General features: G+C 38.3%; 1 protein-coding gene across 1 annotated transcript in view; it reads left to right on the top strand.

Moving 5' to 3' along the window:
• Nucleotides 1-13,904, top strand: part of hs6st1a (heparan sulfate 6-O-sulfotransferase 1a) — a 119,679-nt gene extending 105,775 nt beyond the window's left edge. The window contains exon 2 of the mRNA XM_088615044.1: nt 10,379-13,904. Coding sequence (XP_088471170.1) covers nt 10,379-11,087 — 709 coding nt within the window. The 3' untranslated portion in view covers nt 11,088-13,904. The remainder of the gene's footprint in view (nt 1-10,378) is intronic.
• Nucleotides 13,905-17,011: the final 3,107 nt, after the last annotated feature.

Genomic DNA, 17,011 nt, shown 5'->3' with positions numbered 1-17,011 from the left:
AACAGTAGTACTAATACGTCCTCTTCATTTTAAATTTCTATTTGGCAGGCAGGTAGACAGAATTGCCTTAATTTAACCAGGTACTGTAGGTAAGTTGAGAACAGATTCTGATTTGCAGTGACAATGGGTAAGTACCCATTCATAAAAAGGGCATTTACTGAGTGAAGCACCTCACTCAGGGGTACAACAGTCCAGAGCCCTAACCAATACACCACACTGCTGTCTTATGGGACTTAGCTGTATGAATTATTAATCAGTTTGTTTTCAGTTAACCTTTTGTAGTGTCTGGCTTTCCACTGAAGAGCTATTATTAATATCAAAATGCTCCCGCAGGTGTTAGATTTCCTTCTGAAGCCATAACTTCATTTAGAAGTTAAGCCTGAAGCCCAAAGCTAATTAGGCTGTGGTGATTGATTAGCCTGCAGTAATTAGCTTTGTAATCTAAATGAATTACTGAATGATTTGAAATTGATTATCCTCTATCTCACTTTGAGAAAGAAATCTGCCACACTGATCTGGGACGCTTCATTTACCTGCACAGCAAAATCTGATACTGTCTCCCTGCCTTGATATGGCTGAGCCGATTTTATAATAGAATCTTTTTACTGCATGGCTCCAGGTTACAGGCTGCTGTTCATATCTGGTGATGTGGAGCTGCACTTACATCAAAAGGACCATTGTGTCTTGCATGAATAAATACAATATATTAGGATATCTGCAGTGCATCCAAAGCATAAAACGTGCATCAGTAGCTGAGAGCCCCATGTTTGGGAACTAAATGCAAATACCAAGTGCTGTCAGCTGCCTACTGTCCAAAATTACTTTTAAAAATGCAGTTCCTTCAATTGTTCTCCCCTGATAATTAGTGCATTGTGGTTGCAGTCTTTTTGGTAAGCAGGTGTAGCCCTAATGCCGTGTTTTCAATCAGGACAGAACTAAACATAATAAATGTTTGCTTGTAGACAAGGCAATTGCTGAGACAAAAATAAAACAGATCCTCAATTTACCTACTTTCTGCCCCCTCTGTTGTCTTTGTGCTGTACATTATAATTACGTAGGCACAAAGAAGGGTCGCCACTATACAGCACAGTGGGGATGTTCTCTGGCCTTCTCTTTTTTTTAAACACAAATACAGCCAAGCTGGCGTAAAGTGGAAGGGGCACAGTGTTTCAGCAGCCCCAATTCACCTGTTACCCTTGGAGTTGCTTTGACAGATTGAGAGTGGCACTAATTATACTGTGTATACCTTTCCGAGGAGAGGAGCTCTGACTGGAGCTGAAAAGCGAGGCTGGGGTGTGTTAAATGGAAGCTGCAGTGAGTTCCAAATGCTTCCCAGCTCCATTAGGGAGACCTACTGGGAGGCCTTCCGGAGCCTCTGAAAGGCGCCTGAGAGAGAGGCTGTACAGAGGATGGGGAATAAAGAAGATGAGCTGCTCTTCCTGTCATTAGTGCCACTGCACACTTATTCCTTTATTCTGGTCTGCTTTCACCTCGGAGACTAATGATCCGATGTGGAGCCTCAATATTAAGGACTGAGTATCTGGGTCCATTTCTTTCTCCCTTTACATGCATTTTCATTTTTCATTTCATGTCTCTATGTGCAGTATTCACATTTAAGGAGTGTGTTCACTGTGTTGTTGATGGAAGCATTCACAGTCCTTAGATGTACAAAATTAAAATCTTCACATTCCTTTTATCCATCAGTTAATTACTTCTAACAATAGTCAGCCGATATTGCAGAGGGTAGCAGTAGATAACATAAAAATCCACTATGAAATGGGGGAAATACACAAGCCACAATTGTGAAAAGATCACAGCAACTTATAAACTTTGACTTTTTAATTCTCTGTCACATACAGTGTATGTACAGTATTACATAAACAGCAGTTCTACTGTTATTCAGTATCACCAATGTGGTATGACTGTGCTCAGACTGGTGGAATAGGGTTTATAATAAGTCACTATGAGAATCTGCTTAATTTAGGTTGCCTTAAAGAAGCAAAAGGCTGCTATGAATCATTTGAAATACAGAAATGACATTATTATCATCAGAAATATTATCTGTACAGACATAATAGTGTTTCACAAATATTTAGTGGTATAGCTGTGCCTTGACTGTTTCTAACATTGCTAAATGGTCATTGCCACTCATTTTGCATAATTCCAATAATTTATAGCAACGTTTCAGAGATAAGATGTGTGTTCCTGAAAACAGAGATTATATAATGAAGATTTGTTCAGCTTTGATGTTGTTGTCTGATGATGTTTCTCGCAGCATGTCTTTGCAAATGTTTTTTTTTAACTACTTACATTTTCACGGATTTAGATTTCATGTTACATGTTCAAGTACAGAGCACTTCATTTAAATTAGACAGCCCAGGGAAAGGCATCTTCATATCTGAGTCTACTGCCTGAAACTGCTAAAGGGTTACTCCAGTGCTTTGTGTTGCCAGTAGTGTTTTTATCATAATAAGTAAGGGAAAGCTATGCAATATAGCTCATAGCTTCTGAAAATCAATATGTATTTTCTGTCCAAATAGCACTACAGGGACTGCCTTTCTCTGAGGGTTAGTAGACAACCCGGCTGCCATAAACGTTTTTGCCCTTGAGTGTCTGGGTCTTTCTTCCTCTCTTTGTACCCAGAAGTTCTCCATGAACACGTGTGTATTCAGACAACAAGGTTTAATCCTGTATCCACATACAAATGAAGTAGAAATATTAAATTCTCCAAGTTTCACACAAGGGGGGCTCATTAAATAAAGCCAACAGAGATGTTATTTTAGTATACAATATGTGTTACTTTGTGTATATATAAAGGTATATTATTATTATTATTATTATTATTATTATTATTATTATTATTATTATTATTATTATTATTATTATTCTGACTTATTACAGCAAAGTATTTGTGAGCTCTTTGTGGTTTATTCTTTTTAAAATAACACAATTTAGGGTTAAAATTTCAAACTACTGATTTTATCAAATGTAAGGATTTAAATACAACTCTTTTATTTGGGTTCATAGCTTTGGATTGTGGTTTTATGACATTGTCTGGTATTGGAGAAAATAAAATGTGTAGTGAATTTCCCCGAAGAGACCTGAAAACTAATTTTGATTCTTGGTAAAACATGCAAACTACAACCTGTATAGGATGTATGTAGCACTAGCAGCGTTGAGAATTTAAATCGTAAACATTAGGGAGTAAGCATATTCCTATATGTATGAGTATATACTATACAGTATATATTCCTTTCATATGGAACCAACACTATGGATGTATTCATTCACTAAACAATAATGATTTTATTGTGCATCACGTCTGTATTTCTTGTGTAGTATATATAATGAATCTAAATTGAAATACCCATGAGTTATGAGATGTTGCTGACTGATGCTTTTTAATATGAACTGTTCAATATACTTGAAATGCAGAAGAAATATTCAAGTTTAACATGTGTTTAGCTGTAGGATAATCCCAATGCGCTTACACACATGAATATGCTTAGAATCTCTGCTATTTTATCTTGTAATCAAAACAGTCTTTACCACTGAATTGTAGGAAGCTAAACGGAACATCCAATTATGCGATAATGAAAGTGATACTGTGTAGAATCTCACAATCCTCTACAATTCATACGCAGCGTTGTGTCCCATAGATGATACCAGCTAAAATGGGAACTTAGCACCTCTTTAGCTTCTTCCAGCATCCTGCTAATTAATTGAAAGACCAGCTTCTAGTTAGCTACTTAAAATGTGCACATGACAAATATTAGTCATCACTAGTTCTGCAGATCCTGCAGGGCACTCCTGGAGAAACCAATAACACTCAGCTGGCATGGTTTATTAATATTGCCTTTCTGGGCAATACGTGGGCAGGAAGGTAATTAATTACCTGTTGTTTTTGTGCTCAAATCAGGTCAGTCATTTACAGGCTCACATGTCCCCGATTGTAATGCCCAAAGACTGTGCCTGCCAAAGGTGATAGAAACTGGACTTTTATTAGAAGAAGCTGCATTTATTGTGGAACAGCAGTGTGGTTTCAGCCTATCCCTTTTTCAGGGTGTTTGCAAGCCTTGGTAAAATATGGCTTTGCCTTGGTGAGGCAGGGTGGGGGGCCATGCTAAATGTCAGAGAAGGAAAGCAAGCATCTCTTTCCATCCATTTTTTCCTTTCTCCAATGTGTTCCACCCAGCTTTGTGGATCTCCCAGACAAGAGGGTTACAGTCCTCAAGGTGGTCCCCTGCAGACAACATTCCACCTCGTGTTCAGATTCATCTTCTTCAGGCCCAGCGATTAGCTTGCCGGGCAGAAATATGTCACTCTAATGGTCCTGCTTAATGTTCTGTCAGACAGCCTACAGAATCCACTTTTCTCCAAGATCTGCCTGTGCCAGCACTATCTAACCATATCCCTGGACCTTTCTGCACGGCAATAACAGGGTGACCATGCTCTTTCTTGACTTCCTAATACCCCATTGTGACTGTGAAGGGGTTTCAGCTGGCAGCCTTCTGTATCAAAGTGTTTCATCTTTTAAAGATGTATATATATCATCTTTCACCACAGTCCCTTAGACTACATTTGGATATTATAGAGCACCACCAATGTTTACCAAAATAAGGACAAAAAGTAAAGAAAATCAGCCACTCATGTATTTAATCACTTATATAGTTTTGTAACACTAAACAATCTGATTATTTTACCTAGCACTAACTTTGAAACATTTATTAATATACCACTAGCATACTAGTAGTATAAACAATATCCCAATAGTTTACTGTAATGTAGAACACTATACTATTACGGCATAATCCGCTGCTATTTTGTATTTGTATGCTTGATTTTTGTGACCCATGTGAGAGAAGATTTGATATTAGTATTGCACAGTTACTTCTATAGATGGATTCAGAAATGACCTTTACAGGACGTGAAGCAATTATTCTCTTTTTTTTCACAATGCTTAGCAGTCTTCTCTGAATCCTTTACTCAAGACTGTTTTTGGTGTGCAGTTTCCTTAGAAGGGGAAAAACAAAATCTCAGCATAAAACTCTACAAAATTCTAAAATCAAAGTACACTGAACTTTCTATTTAATAATGAGTTAACCTACAGTATAATGTGTAATGCAATTTTAATTTAGACTGGTTGTGTTAACTATTAATATTTTAGTTGTTCATGTTTAACTATGATTATTTTTCTATAAATACACTGTTTATTAAGGATAGGAAAACATGTATCCCTGACTGTGTAATCAGATTTTATTCTGTAAAACAAATATAAATTATATTAATTACACCTTTTTCTAGATTTCTGCCCTCCAATGAAAAAAACAAATTCTAATGAAAGGGAATTCTAATAATAAAGCTTAGCGTGTAGCTCCATCCTCTGGTCAGTCAGGAAATGTCACAATTTATACTGTATGTCACGGCTAGAGGCGAAACAGGATAACTGCAGAAATGTACCCTGATGTTTTCTTTTCCTTTACGTGGTGACTCATTTTCGGTTCAGAAGCAAACATTTCATATTGCATTTCTCAGAATTGCTGTGTAGATTTTGTTTTAAAGTATTAATATTGTGCCAAGACAGGACAAGTTCATTTTTCTAGCATTGTTGAGAGAAAATATCAGAGCACGCTCTCATTCTTTTTGCATTAAATGAGCAGTTCATTAATGGGTGCTTCATTTAAAAGTGTTGCAGCTTTCTATTCCTCATTACCAGTCCTAGGTGGGCAACTGACAGAACTCTGTGCGTGTAGTCTGTGCCTAACCAGGAATGCCAGTACTGTTTACTGTGCTCTCTGAGCTCATGCCACTGCCTTTTATTGGTTTATTAAATACGTTTTTAGAGTATGTGTCCTAAATAAATGTGACTAAAACACCTTCTGGCAAGTGTGTGCAGCTTAAGACAAACTTCCAAAATAAAACTTAATTTATTGATAGGAATGTTACATGACAGTTCCATGCTACGGTTTCTAAAGGCGAATAACTAAATGATTTATCTAGGTAAAGATCTTTTGAGACTTCTTTGCAGTTTGTGCTCCTCTTTTTACAGCACTTCAGTTAGTGTCGGTGTCAGTTTCCTAAACACCCCATCAGCTTCAGCTCTTAAAACTTTAGCTCTTTATCAGCTGGTGTTCAGTCTATTTTCTTAGGTTCTAACATGATACAGCATGAGAGGAAATGAATCCATTGCTTAGAGGCAGTTTCAGAGACAAATCCACCAACATTATGGTACTAAGGGATGTGTAGGAAATGAGCCATGTCCTCTAGACATTTATATTTGTCCAGATTTTGAGTTCAAACAAGCCTGAACAATATTGAATATCCATACTCAAAGACAAAGTTTCCCTTTGCCAGTAAAACTTTATCTTAACTTTGAACTTTTAAAGGCTTCTAGCTGCTTTTCAAGTCAAAGAAGTTAAGGTTTTTTCCTTCCTTGAAAAACATTACATCCTTTTCATCGAGAGAGCAATTTGCTGAAGTGCTTTAGGATGTAAGGGTGTAGGCAAAGAATGATGGATTCAATATACATTAAAAATGAGTTTTAGTAAATTAGGTGAGACCATATTCTCAAATACAGCTTATAAACATTTTCTGGCATTGAACGACATGGTTATTAATGCAAAATTGAGGCACATTCAGTCCTTGTTTAACCTAAGCAAAGTAAAAATAGAACAAAAACATAACATTTTCATCCTTGCACAGGGAGACAGACTGTAGCACAAATGCAGCTTTTCTAACTGATTAATGTTATATGTCCTGTCTGTCAAAACAATGACCAATTAACATTATTTTAAGGTTATGCAAATAGAATCTTTTTGTCCTGATAAACAGCAGTTCACTGTCTATTTCTGGAACATGTATTACAAGATAATATCTGTAATTTGTAAGTCAAAGACAGACAGACTGGCCTTTTTGTAAATCTGCTTAATGGGACCTTAAAAAGTTTCTACAGTGAATGAGGCCATCATATCTCATTCTGTTAGGCAGGCCAGGGAGGGCAAGCCTGGTGCTTGCTACGTCTGCTGGAAGTCAGATAGCTCCTGAGATTGGTCCTGACATTGACTGAATTGTGCATGATTGGTGTAATCAGATCAGCTTCCCTCTCAGCTTCTTTGGAGGCAGTTACCCATTCATCAAAGTTTTTTCCTCTATGTGTATTCCTGTAGGAGCATGGGCCCCAGGCTCGTTGTATGACAGATTGAGTTTGTGAGCTAACCAGGGGATTTCTTAGAAGCATGGCAGATGAAGGAATGACTCAGTATGTAGCCAGTGTCCCTGGAAATGAGCTTCTGCCACTGCTGCAGTTTCTGTCTAGTGTTTTTTTTTTTCCAAGACGAAGACTGTCAGGCCAGTCACTTCGTTTTGAAGAATGACTGAAAAATAATTCTGAAGCACTGTGTGCCCCATGAAGAAAGCTGCATGGGTTTAAGAGGAGGGATTGTTTAAATAAAGTGATGCTGGGGTCTGAAAAGTACATGTGAAGAAGAAGAAGGTCCCTTTTGATGGAAAGCCAAAGAAGGTGGCTATAGATCTTGTAGATTTTTAGGGATTCGTGAGGGATTCGTTTATGGAGCTTCAGAAGCTGTTGGTAATTGATCTCCTTTTGCAGGTCGCGTGGAGCTTGTGTCTGCGTATGAGGCCCCATTTATCTTCCCTCTTCTTGTGTTCCCCCATCTGTGCAAGAGGAGGAACTGTTCACAGGACAGGGATTAAAAGCTTGGTCATGTTTACTGTCAATGTCTATTATGTGAGCATATGGTTTCCATCAATGCTTACAAGTCCACTCACTGTTATATTTTATCTCCGTCTGTTACCATTTTTTCTGTCCTGTTTATAAATCGTAACATTATTCCCAGGGCTGAGAGATAAATCAAGATTAGGAGCCACTGTGGAGCCTTTAGAGCAAATGGGTTTTCTCTATCTCTTTCTCACTCACTTCTCTCTCCCTGCCACACTTTGCCTTGTGAGGTGTTCTATTAATTACATGCACAGCAAGTAGGAAAGTATGAAAATGATGCATCTGGAATAGGCTGATGATTACAGAAAATGGTCAGGTTCTTAAAGGGGCTTTAGCTGTTTCTGCAGATTTCTTGCAGGGCACAGTCCAGATTTTGAAAGGTGGGAGGTGAACTGTCAGTGGATTGAAAGGGTTTTGAATAGGAGATGGATAAGTGCCAGCATCAAACATGCACGTCACTGTCTTGAATTTAATGATTCTAAAGAAGAAAGGCACATTCATCAGCTGCATTTTTCAAGGGGAAAACAAATGAAAAACTGCAGTTTAGGGTATCAACATTTTGGTTTTTTAATTAAAGTAGTAAGTGCCTGAAAATAAACTTATTTCCTTGTAGAAAAAAAAAACAATTAGCAAAAGAATCAACTATGAGGATTGTCATTCTCTTCGTTACATGCTTAGATTTTATTTTGCTTTTGTGTCCAATTAAATAACACAATGAGTATAAGGATTGCACATGTGGCTGTTAAACGGTTCATTCCTGTTCACGTCACACAGTGTTCAATGGGTGTGAATTATTGCTTGTAGCTATCATTTAGCCATCTCTCAGGATGAAGACATCAGAATGGCCAGATTCTACCTTTTCTTTCAGAGTATTAGTTGAAACAATTGTGCTAGTGTATGTGTGTGTCCATGTACAGAAAAATTGAAAATTCTGCATCAATCAAGATCACTATCAAACTGTTTGAGTTTATTGCATTACCTTTATAACTCTCATGAATTGGCATATTGTGCACAGTCAGATTGAATTCCCACTCTGATTAAATTATGAAAAACAGGCATAAAGTTATTAAGATGAATGCTAAACCCATTTGGCTGGTTAGGAGTCAATGGGGAGTTCCAGCAGCAAAATGCTGACAGTAGAAATTCCTGGGTGGGAATGTGTTCTTTGCTTGATCCATGCTGTTAGCATTGCTTCTCTTGCTCTGTGGGTTTCATAAGAAAGACTTTAAATGTTGCATTAAATCTACCTCTTCTGGCTGTATGTTTTTTTTAAGCATTGACAGTTAGACTTTTCAAGCAGATGAATGCAAATAAAAATGTGAAAATAAAATAATGTAATTTAGCAAGTGTGAAATTCTGGCCCTCACAGTGAACAGTGATTCAAAGTAAATTCCCTGATAAGTGTCTTATATTAGGGTTTGACCCATTCACAGTGTAGATCAGGGGTGTCAAACATACTGCCCACAAGCCGGATATTTGTTTGTCAATTGCGGTCAGAGCAATCGACCCAGATTTGGTTTGTCAATTTGAACAATAGTTTGCACCTTGTCTGAGCCCGAATACCCCAAATACAAACCAGGCGCCCTTGATCAATCTCGTACTCACAGCATTAACTGTGCTTTTCTCCCTATATCCAATCTCAGAGCCCTGTTTAGTGATGTGGTCTAGTTTGACAGGAGCGTGTTTTTGTGGAAAAAATGAGACCATGAGACCTGTACACACACTTCCTCTGAACTCCTCCAAATTCTGGAGCATCCTGATCGACAGAATCACCAAAGTCATCCATCCAATTTCGAACCCCTTTATCCAGAATAGGGTCACGGGGGATCCAGAGTTTATCCCATCGAATAACAACTGCAAGGCAGGATACACCCTGGATAGAATGCCAGTCCATCGTGGGGCATTGATATTTTCAGTGTTTGTTTTGTGTTTTTATTTTTGAGGTCACATGGCATCCCTTTAACCTTGCCTTAAGCCATTGCAGTTTCCTGGTTAAAAACCCTGACACAGTTCTATTGCTCCACTAATTCTGAAACAAGGCAAGCTGCTTTTCACTTCATATCTTCTGCTGAGTGTTAGTTTGTCAGTCCCTTGGGTAGAGTATACAGGTGATGCTCATCAGTAATCCCAGAGCCCAGACAGCTTGCATTTCAATCCTGCAGTTTGTATCAGTTGACATGACTATTCGTCCCACCCTCGACTGGCAAAGGAGCATTTATTTAAGATGCAATGACTGCTAATTGCATTTTAAAGGGAGGTTTTTTATTGTAAAATAAACACCAAAAATGCTAAACATTACAAATAGCACTATGCATGGTTGTTCCTAATATTGTGATCATTTATGGTTTGTACTGTGCAGCCCTCTTGAAAGTAAATTTAAATCAAACTGACCTGCTTTTGCAAATGAGTTTGACACCCATGGTGTAGATGCCTGCAGGCCCAGCAGTCAGCTTTGTCCAGACAGAGTGGTTCCTACTTCTGTTGTGGAAACCGGAAGTTTAACAAGACGTCCTAATGAAGGACGGGCAGATACAGTATTCTCCAGTGCACCCAGCAGACTTTGACTTTTTTTAAAAGTAGGAAACAGTACAAATAACCGTAAAAATACTGTTTTTAATGAACTCTTTGTGATTCTTCCAGGAAATTTTACTACATCACCCTGCTGAGAGACCCAGTGTCAAGGTACCTGAGCGAGTGGAGACATGTGCAGCGAGGTGCCACCTGGAAGACGTCCCTGCATATGTGTGACGGACGCACCCCCACGCCTGAGGAGCTGCCCTCGTGCTACGAAGGAACAGACTGGTCTGGCTGCACCCTGCAGCAGTTCATGGACTGCCCTTACAACCTGGCCAACAACCGCCAAGTGCGGATGCTGGCGGACCTCAGCCTGGTGGGCTGCTACAACATGTCCTTCATCCCCGAGAAGAAGCGCGCTCAGATCCTCCTGGAGAGTGCCAAGAAGAATCTCAGAGACATGGCCTTCTTCGGGCTGACAGAATTCCAGCGCAAAACCCAGTACCTCTTTGAGAGGACCTTTAACCTCAAGTTCATCCGGCCCTTCATGCAGTACAACAGCACGCGGGCTGCTGGCGTGGACGTGGACAACGACACCATCCTACGCATCGAGGAGCTCAATGACCTGGACATGCAGCTCTACGACTATGCCAAGGACCTCTTCCAGCAACGCTACCAGTATAAGCGGCAGCTGGACCGCAGGGAACAGAGGATAAAGAACCATGTGGAATATCGACAGCACCGGTCCAATGAGGAGCCCCCCAGGGAGGAACCCGAAGAGCCAGCTCGCCTTCCTACTGAGGACTACATGAACCACATCATTAACAAGTGGTAGCCCACACAGCACAGAGAGGGAAGGAAAGGAAGGGAAGTGATTTATTTTTATTTCCACAGTCATTCACAAAGTCCTTAAAGACTGCAACAAGCTTTTGAAACCCGGCAGTGGTGGCTGACATTCCCACCATTCACTCGGAGGCGGTTGAAACTGCATTGTCCTGCTGTGTCTTTAGGGACATGTGGTGACAGCGATGGCCTTCTCCCGTCCCTTGCGCCCGGGCCTTCTGAACCTCGGAGGCTGAGTTCTCGAAACCAGGGGGATTCTAGGCCAAGTCAGGACAGAGCTTTTACAGCAGTGGGCCCAAACAAAAGAGACCTTACAAGTCTTCCAGGTTCTGAAACACCTTTGGAAGTCAAACAACAATTTATTTAAGAAAGTACAGCCTTTTCTGTAAAACAGAGGTATTTGCTTAAAATTAACAGCATTGAGAACAGAAGACACATTCTAATGTTGGTTCATGAAATTTTAACTGGACAATATAATTTTAGTGTTTCAAAAAGAAAGGTTTTAATGATGAAAAGACCAAGAAAGCTGCCTACAGGCTTTTTGAATGCAGTTGAATAGATTCTTAGGTCATCTGATCTGAGATTTTAAATATTTGTTTTATTGTTTTGTGTTAATTTCCTTTGTTTTGAAACTGTTCTAAGCAACCTATGAGTGAAGAAGTCATAAACTCTATTGACTATAACTGTTTGCATTCTCTGCGTACTTGGGTCAACCTGTTAAAACTTCTCTGCTTGTACTAACAGATCATGTGACTTTTGGAGGTATACTGTATGATGTCATGGACACCTCTTTTTTCTGTGTTTTATAAATTCTGTTTGAAGCTGTAAAATGTGGTCTGCCCCACTGCTAGTAAGCAGTTGTCACTAGGTTCAGTTTTTTAACATTAGGTAGCAGGACTTCAGTGATGTGAACCATGGGTTGAAGCCCATAGCAACAATGCACTGGAGCCTTCTAGATATCTTTCAGGTCCCTTAACATGAAGTTGATTTGAAGGAATGTAAGAGCCTCTTCAGATGGCTTAACATCAGAGGTTCTGTAGGGCAGAAATAATTTTAAACCTCCAAGCTTTTGTTTTTATTTTATTTCTTTGAAAAATCAAGGATTAAATTGAATTGCTGGATTGTTCTTTTACTGGGATACACTGGTATTGTAGGGGATGATATCCCTCTGTCTTGTGAACACATAGCAATCATCCACAGTTCAAAAGAGACACTAAGATTTCTGCATTTGTTAAATGATTATGGGGGGGGGGACTACATATTACATTTGAGTGCACTGGCGAGAATCTGGAATGGTTTAATGAAACTTGCTTCACCATTTCCTTGTCTCTACTTTTAACTAGCAAAAGGTATTTGAGGTACCCTTGTTCTGGTTCACAAATACTCTCCTGTAAATTGTGTACAATGTGTTCCAAATCCATTGGTCCAGGGCCAGACCGAATGTGTTTATAAAAGATTACAAAAGTAGAGGGAGAGACTGTGTCAAGTATCACCAGAATCTACTCTGCTTCACACCTGATAACACTGACAAAGACATATTTTTCTTTTCTGGTATTGTAGCAGGTTTCCTTTACAGTTTTGCTAATTTTATGATTACTCATCTGAACTCATGGATGAGTACATTGTGCTGCAGTGATTTACCTGTTGAAACAAGTGTGAATCTCCATGCAAGCTGGTTTTAGATGGAAACCTGGATGGTGCCACGAATGGAGTACAGTATGTCTTACAGAAAATAGTAAGAATCCCAGTGCAATATCATAATCATGCGATTTTAGAGAACTTGTGGGATGCAGTGTTGTCCTTGGATGATTTTTCCCCATTTTTTGGGTCAGCACTGATCACAATAATGTCTGTATGGAAACATTACAGACATTCTTGGACCTTCAAATGATCTGACGTTTCATTACCAACAGCAGTAGGTGAAAGAGCAGGGGCACTAAGAGAGCACCTTTGGGGTTGTCTGCGATCATGTTGTCAAAGAAATGCATTCTTAATGGTGGGACCATATTTCCTAAAAGTTCCAAATATGTTCTGAGAAAAACTGCAAATTCAAGTACTGTACATAACATTCAAGCTAAAGCTTTGTTCAAGGCCTTTTTGGAAACATGATCAAAGTCTTAAAAAGGCAACCATTTAGCAGAGTATTTTATATTATTTAAAAAATTAAAAGCAAACATTGTATCCTGCTTTTAATTTAATATACAGAATGCTTTAACTGGAGAATGACTTAGCAGTTTTTGACTGACAAGCAATCACTGTTGTTCAAGCCAGTGCAATATAGAAGTCAATGTACTCTTGTTCATTTTTTCCTGTTAAACCAATGTTTCATTTATAGGCCAGTACCCCACTCAGGATTCAAGAAAGAAGGTGCTTGGTTCTCCTTTTGTCCGTCTGACCCAGCTTTAACTGTAACAGGAACAAAATGTAGTTTAACTGTGAAGGTTCTCTATGGGTTTCATCACAAAAATGTGGACCAATGTTTATTGCAGTTGTCTGTTGGATGAGCATTGAAAAGAAGGGTGTAGGGTTTTTTTGGTGTATTTCAATTAGAGGCCCCTTCATCTGAGATGATAATCAAGCAAAGTGGCCTAACAGCTCATTGACCTATTAAAGAGATTAATGAGAATGGTGTGTGATGGAGAAGAAGAGGCATTAACTTGTTGCTGAGGCCCTGTGTGAAATAAGAACTCTTCTGAAGTGTGCTCTTAATTGTGTCCTGCTCTTACTGTATATTGCTCTGAGTATTTTTGTTATCCATGCCGAAACAGATCATCAAACCACCAATAAAGAGATTTCATTTTTTAAAGAACTTGTCTTTTTGCATTTCTGATTGCCGTTGAAAGAATTCTATATAGCAAACAGTATCAAGAAGCTTAATTTTCATGTTTTTTTGTATGCACTACCTCTTGAGAGCTGCTCGTGCAGGAAGTGGACAATATGAGATTATTTCGCTGGAAGACGATATGGTTTTGAACAAGTAATAATGTATAGGTGGAGAATGACACTTGAGGATCATGTATTAGAGAGATCAACACTGGAATAATTCCACTTTAACATGTAAGATATTGCATTGAACATTCAGATAAAACCCAATCAGGATTAGGGAAGAAAATTACATTGAAAAGGTAAAAACCATGAACTGTATTATCTAACAGTGCTTAAAGAGAACTTCTGGATTATTTTTCAGGAGAAGTCTTTCACTGCTGTCTGGAGTTATTCAATTAATTGCATTCTTCATTGGACCGGTGCTGGAGAGCAGTCACATCCAGGATAATTAAAGGCACAGGAGGTAAAAAAATGAAGCCTCCTCCTTGGCTTTATAAAGCAGTTAAGACGAGGGCACAATTCACTCTAAAAATGAATATGTAATGATAAACAATTGCCATAGATCATGAATATGAATAAACCACATTCATTGCACCACAGAGGAGAAAGAGGTGACACTGACGTTGTGTGTAAGTGATAATGAAGCCTGGCAAGCAAAAACATGCAAAGTAAAAAGCTGTCTGCTCTGGTGACCAGGATCTTAAATAAAACACTGTATTAAATACTTGGTGTTTTCTTCACTGCTTCAAGCAAATACTGTGGATCTCTTGCACATCTTGAAAGCTATTGGGCATGGACCAAAATATCAACTACTGAATGTTTAAGGTGTCGTCTTTATCTACATAAAACTGGGATTATGAATAATTATATCTATTAAAAATTGTTACCGAATGTTTTACTAATTTACTGTAGTGCACTGACCATAGAACTACAATTAACCCTTATTAAAATGTCTTACTGGTGAATGATGGAAATTACAGGTAATTACCATGACAATTTCTGGTCTCTGTGCAATCTCTTACACATGACAGAATTGATTTAATACTTAAGAGAGTTGAAATGGTGTTGGGTTCTGACAGGTTATAAATATGAAACCTTATTAATGTGAACCAAAGCTTTTTTTTTACTTACAGGACACACTACACTATTTTAAATTAATTTTTATGTAGCAGGGCTAGAGGCATCTTATCACCAACGTATACGCTGTACAAGGCTCAGAATGAATTTTCAGCTCGTAATGCTACTACTCTCAAATGAGGATCTCATCCACACCTTTCTTAATGAAACAAAATTTAAATTGGCATTTGCCAATTCTTTTTTTATGTCGTCAGCTTCGCAATAATGTAGGTGCTATTGACGTAGCCTGGCTTGACAGATTTCTGGAGGTGGAAGAATTGCAGGCAATGGGTTAATCATTTTTGGCATTGCACTACAGGGCACTACAATACTTTTGCCTTTTCTACTCCTATCTTACTGGTTGATCTACAATATCTAGAACCTTGACCCCATAAAACAGACCTGCTCTTCTTTTGCCAATGCCTTCAGACAATACCCAGCCATGCCACATTTGATCTACAGTTCAATTCAATCCAGGAGCACACAGTTCTGCCTCCACACCAATGTCAGAAGGTTTTCCTGTCCTGTCCTATATTGACGCTGCTTTATAAATAATGAGCATGCCCTTGATGAGGCAAGGCCTGGTGTTAATAACGATTGGATCCAGCCATTTGCTAGATCATAAACAGCAAGCACCCTGTGACTTTGAGATGGCTGTCATTGATTTACTGTAGCAGAAGCTAAGGCACTACCTTCTGATTCTGAGTGCTAGTTCAATCTAGGCAGCTGCTCTGGGCCTTATTTTTCAAAGTGCAGTGCAGTTAAAAAAAAAACAATAAAAATGTAGCTATCAAGGATAGAGGGATTTTTTTAGGAAACATGAAACTCCTTGATGTGATTTACTGTTTACTGTAAACTGAGAGAACATAAAAAATGAAGTAAACCCACTATTGCATTTTCAATTAAAGTTTACGGTGCACAGCCATTGCACATTATTTTGTATTTAATGAGATTAGATACGTAATGTAATTTTCATACAGAGAATACAATTAATTGGGAATTAACTACCAGAGAAATTATGACAATAAAATGTTATTTAGCTAAGTTGTCATCTGTGTTTTTTCACATGCATATGCTCTGTAAAGAGTATGAAAATATTTGTGTATGACTGTATATTTTTAATATGAAATGTCCTGAAATGTTTCCCAACCTTTCCTTTTTGGCAAGTGATGGCCTTTTGCAATTTAAAATGATGAAATCTTGTTTTAATTAAACTAATTCCTTAATTTTGTCTTTTGCTTCTTATTTTTTTCTAACATTTATACCATGCCTGAAATTAAACCTATAACCTATGCAGAACATTTTATAAAATGCTTTTCTTTTTCAACCTTATTTGAGATCATTACTTTTCAGATCTTTTTAGCTAAAGGTCTATACATTAACCTTATGGAAAAGGATCAATTTTAATGATGGGCAATAATGGTATTGACTGGAGGCACGGATACTGATGAATACCTGTGATGTAAAATCAATGGGGTCTCTTTTTAATGTTCGGTCTTCAGCTTTCAGCTTTCACTGAGCCCTCCTGAGTGTGGAATTGTAGTCTTAAGGGACTTTTTCCACTTCAAAACCATGCAGGATTTCACAATTGTTCGAGGTCATGGTGAGGAGCACAACCTAGTGATATACAGTACACTATATTGCAATTGATGTCTAAAAGGATGCATAACAGTGCTATTAAACATAAATGCCAATACCAGCAATAATGCCAGACTCAGTCCTTTGTTCAGTGATTGTGTAAATTAATGTGGAAACATTCTATTATTTTTTTAGCATGTGTATAAAAATCCATTAGCACAATCTGCAATTTATGACAATAAATAGTAAATCCTGTCTCTTGCAACTGCAAAGGTTGAAGATACAGTTCCGTGAATGCATTGAAAGCAACTGGTGAACATGCTAAGTCATGTTTGTCCAAAAAGAAATGATCTTCTGGTTTAAAAACAAACAAACATTTCTCTGTATGATCTCAAC

This window comes from Lepisosteus platostomus, chromosome 2 (assembly GCF_059453375.1).
Source record: "Lepisosteus platostomus isolate fLepPlt1 chromosome 2, fLepPlt1.hap1, whole genome shotgun sequence".
Taxonomy (NCBI): Eukaryota; Metazoa; Chordata; class Actinopteri; order Semionotiformes; family Lepisosteidae; genus Lepisosteus; species Lepisosteus platostomus.
This window is presented reverse-complemented; position numbering and strand designations above follow the sequence as displayed.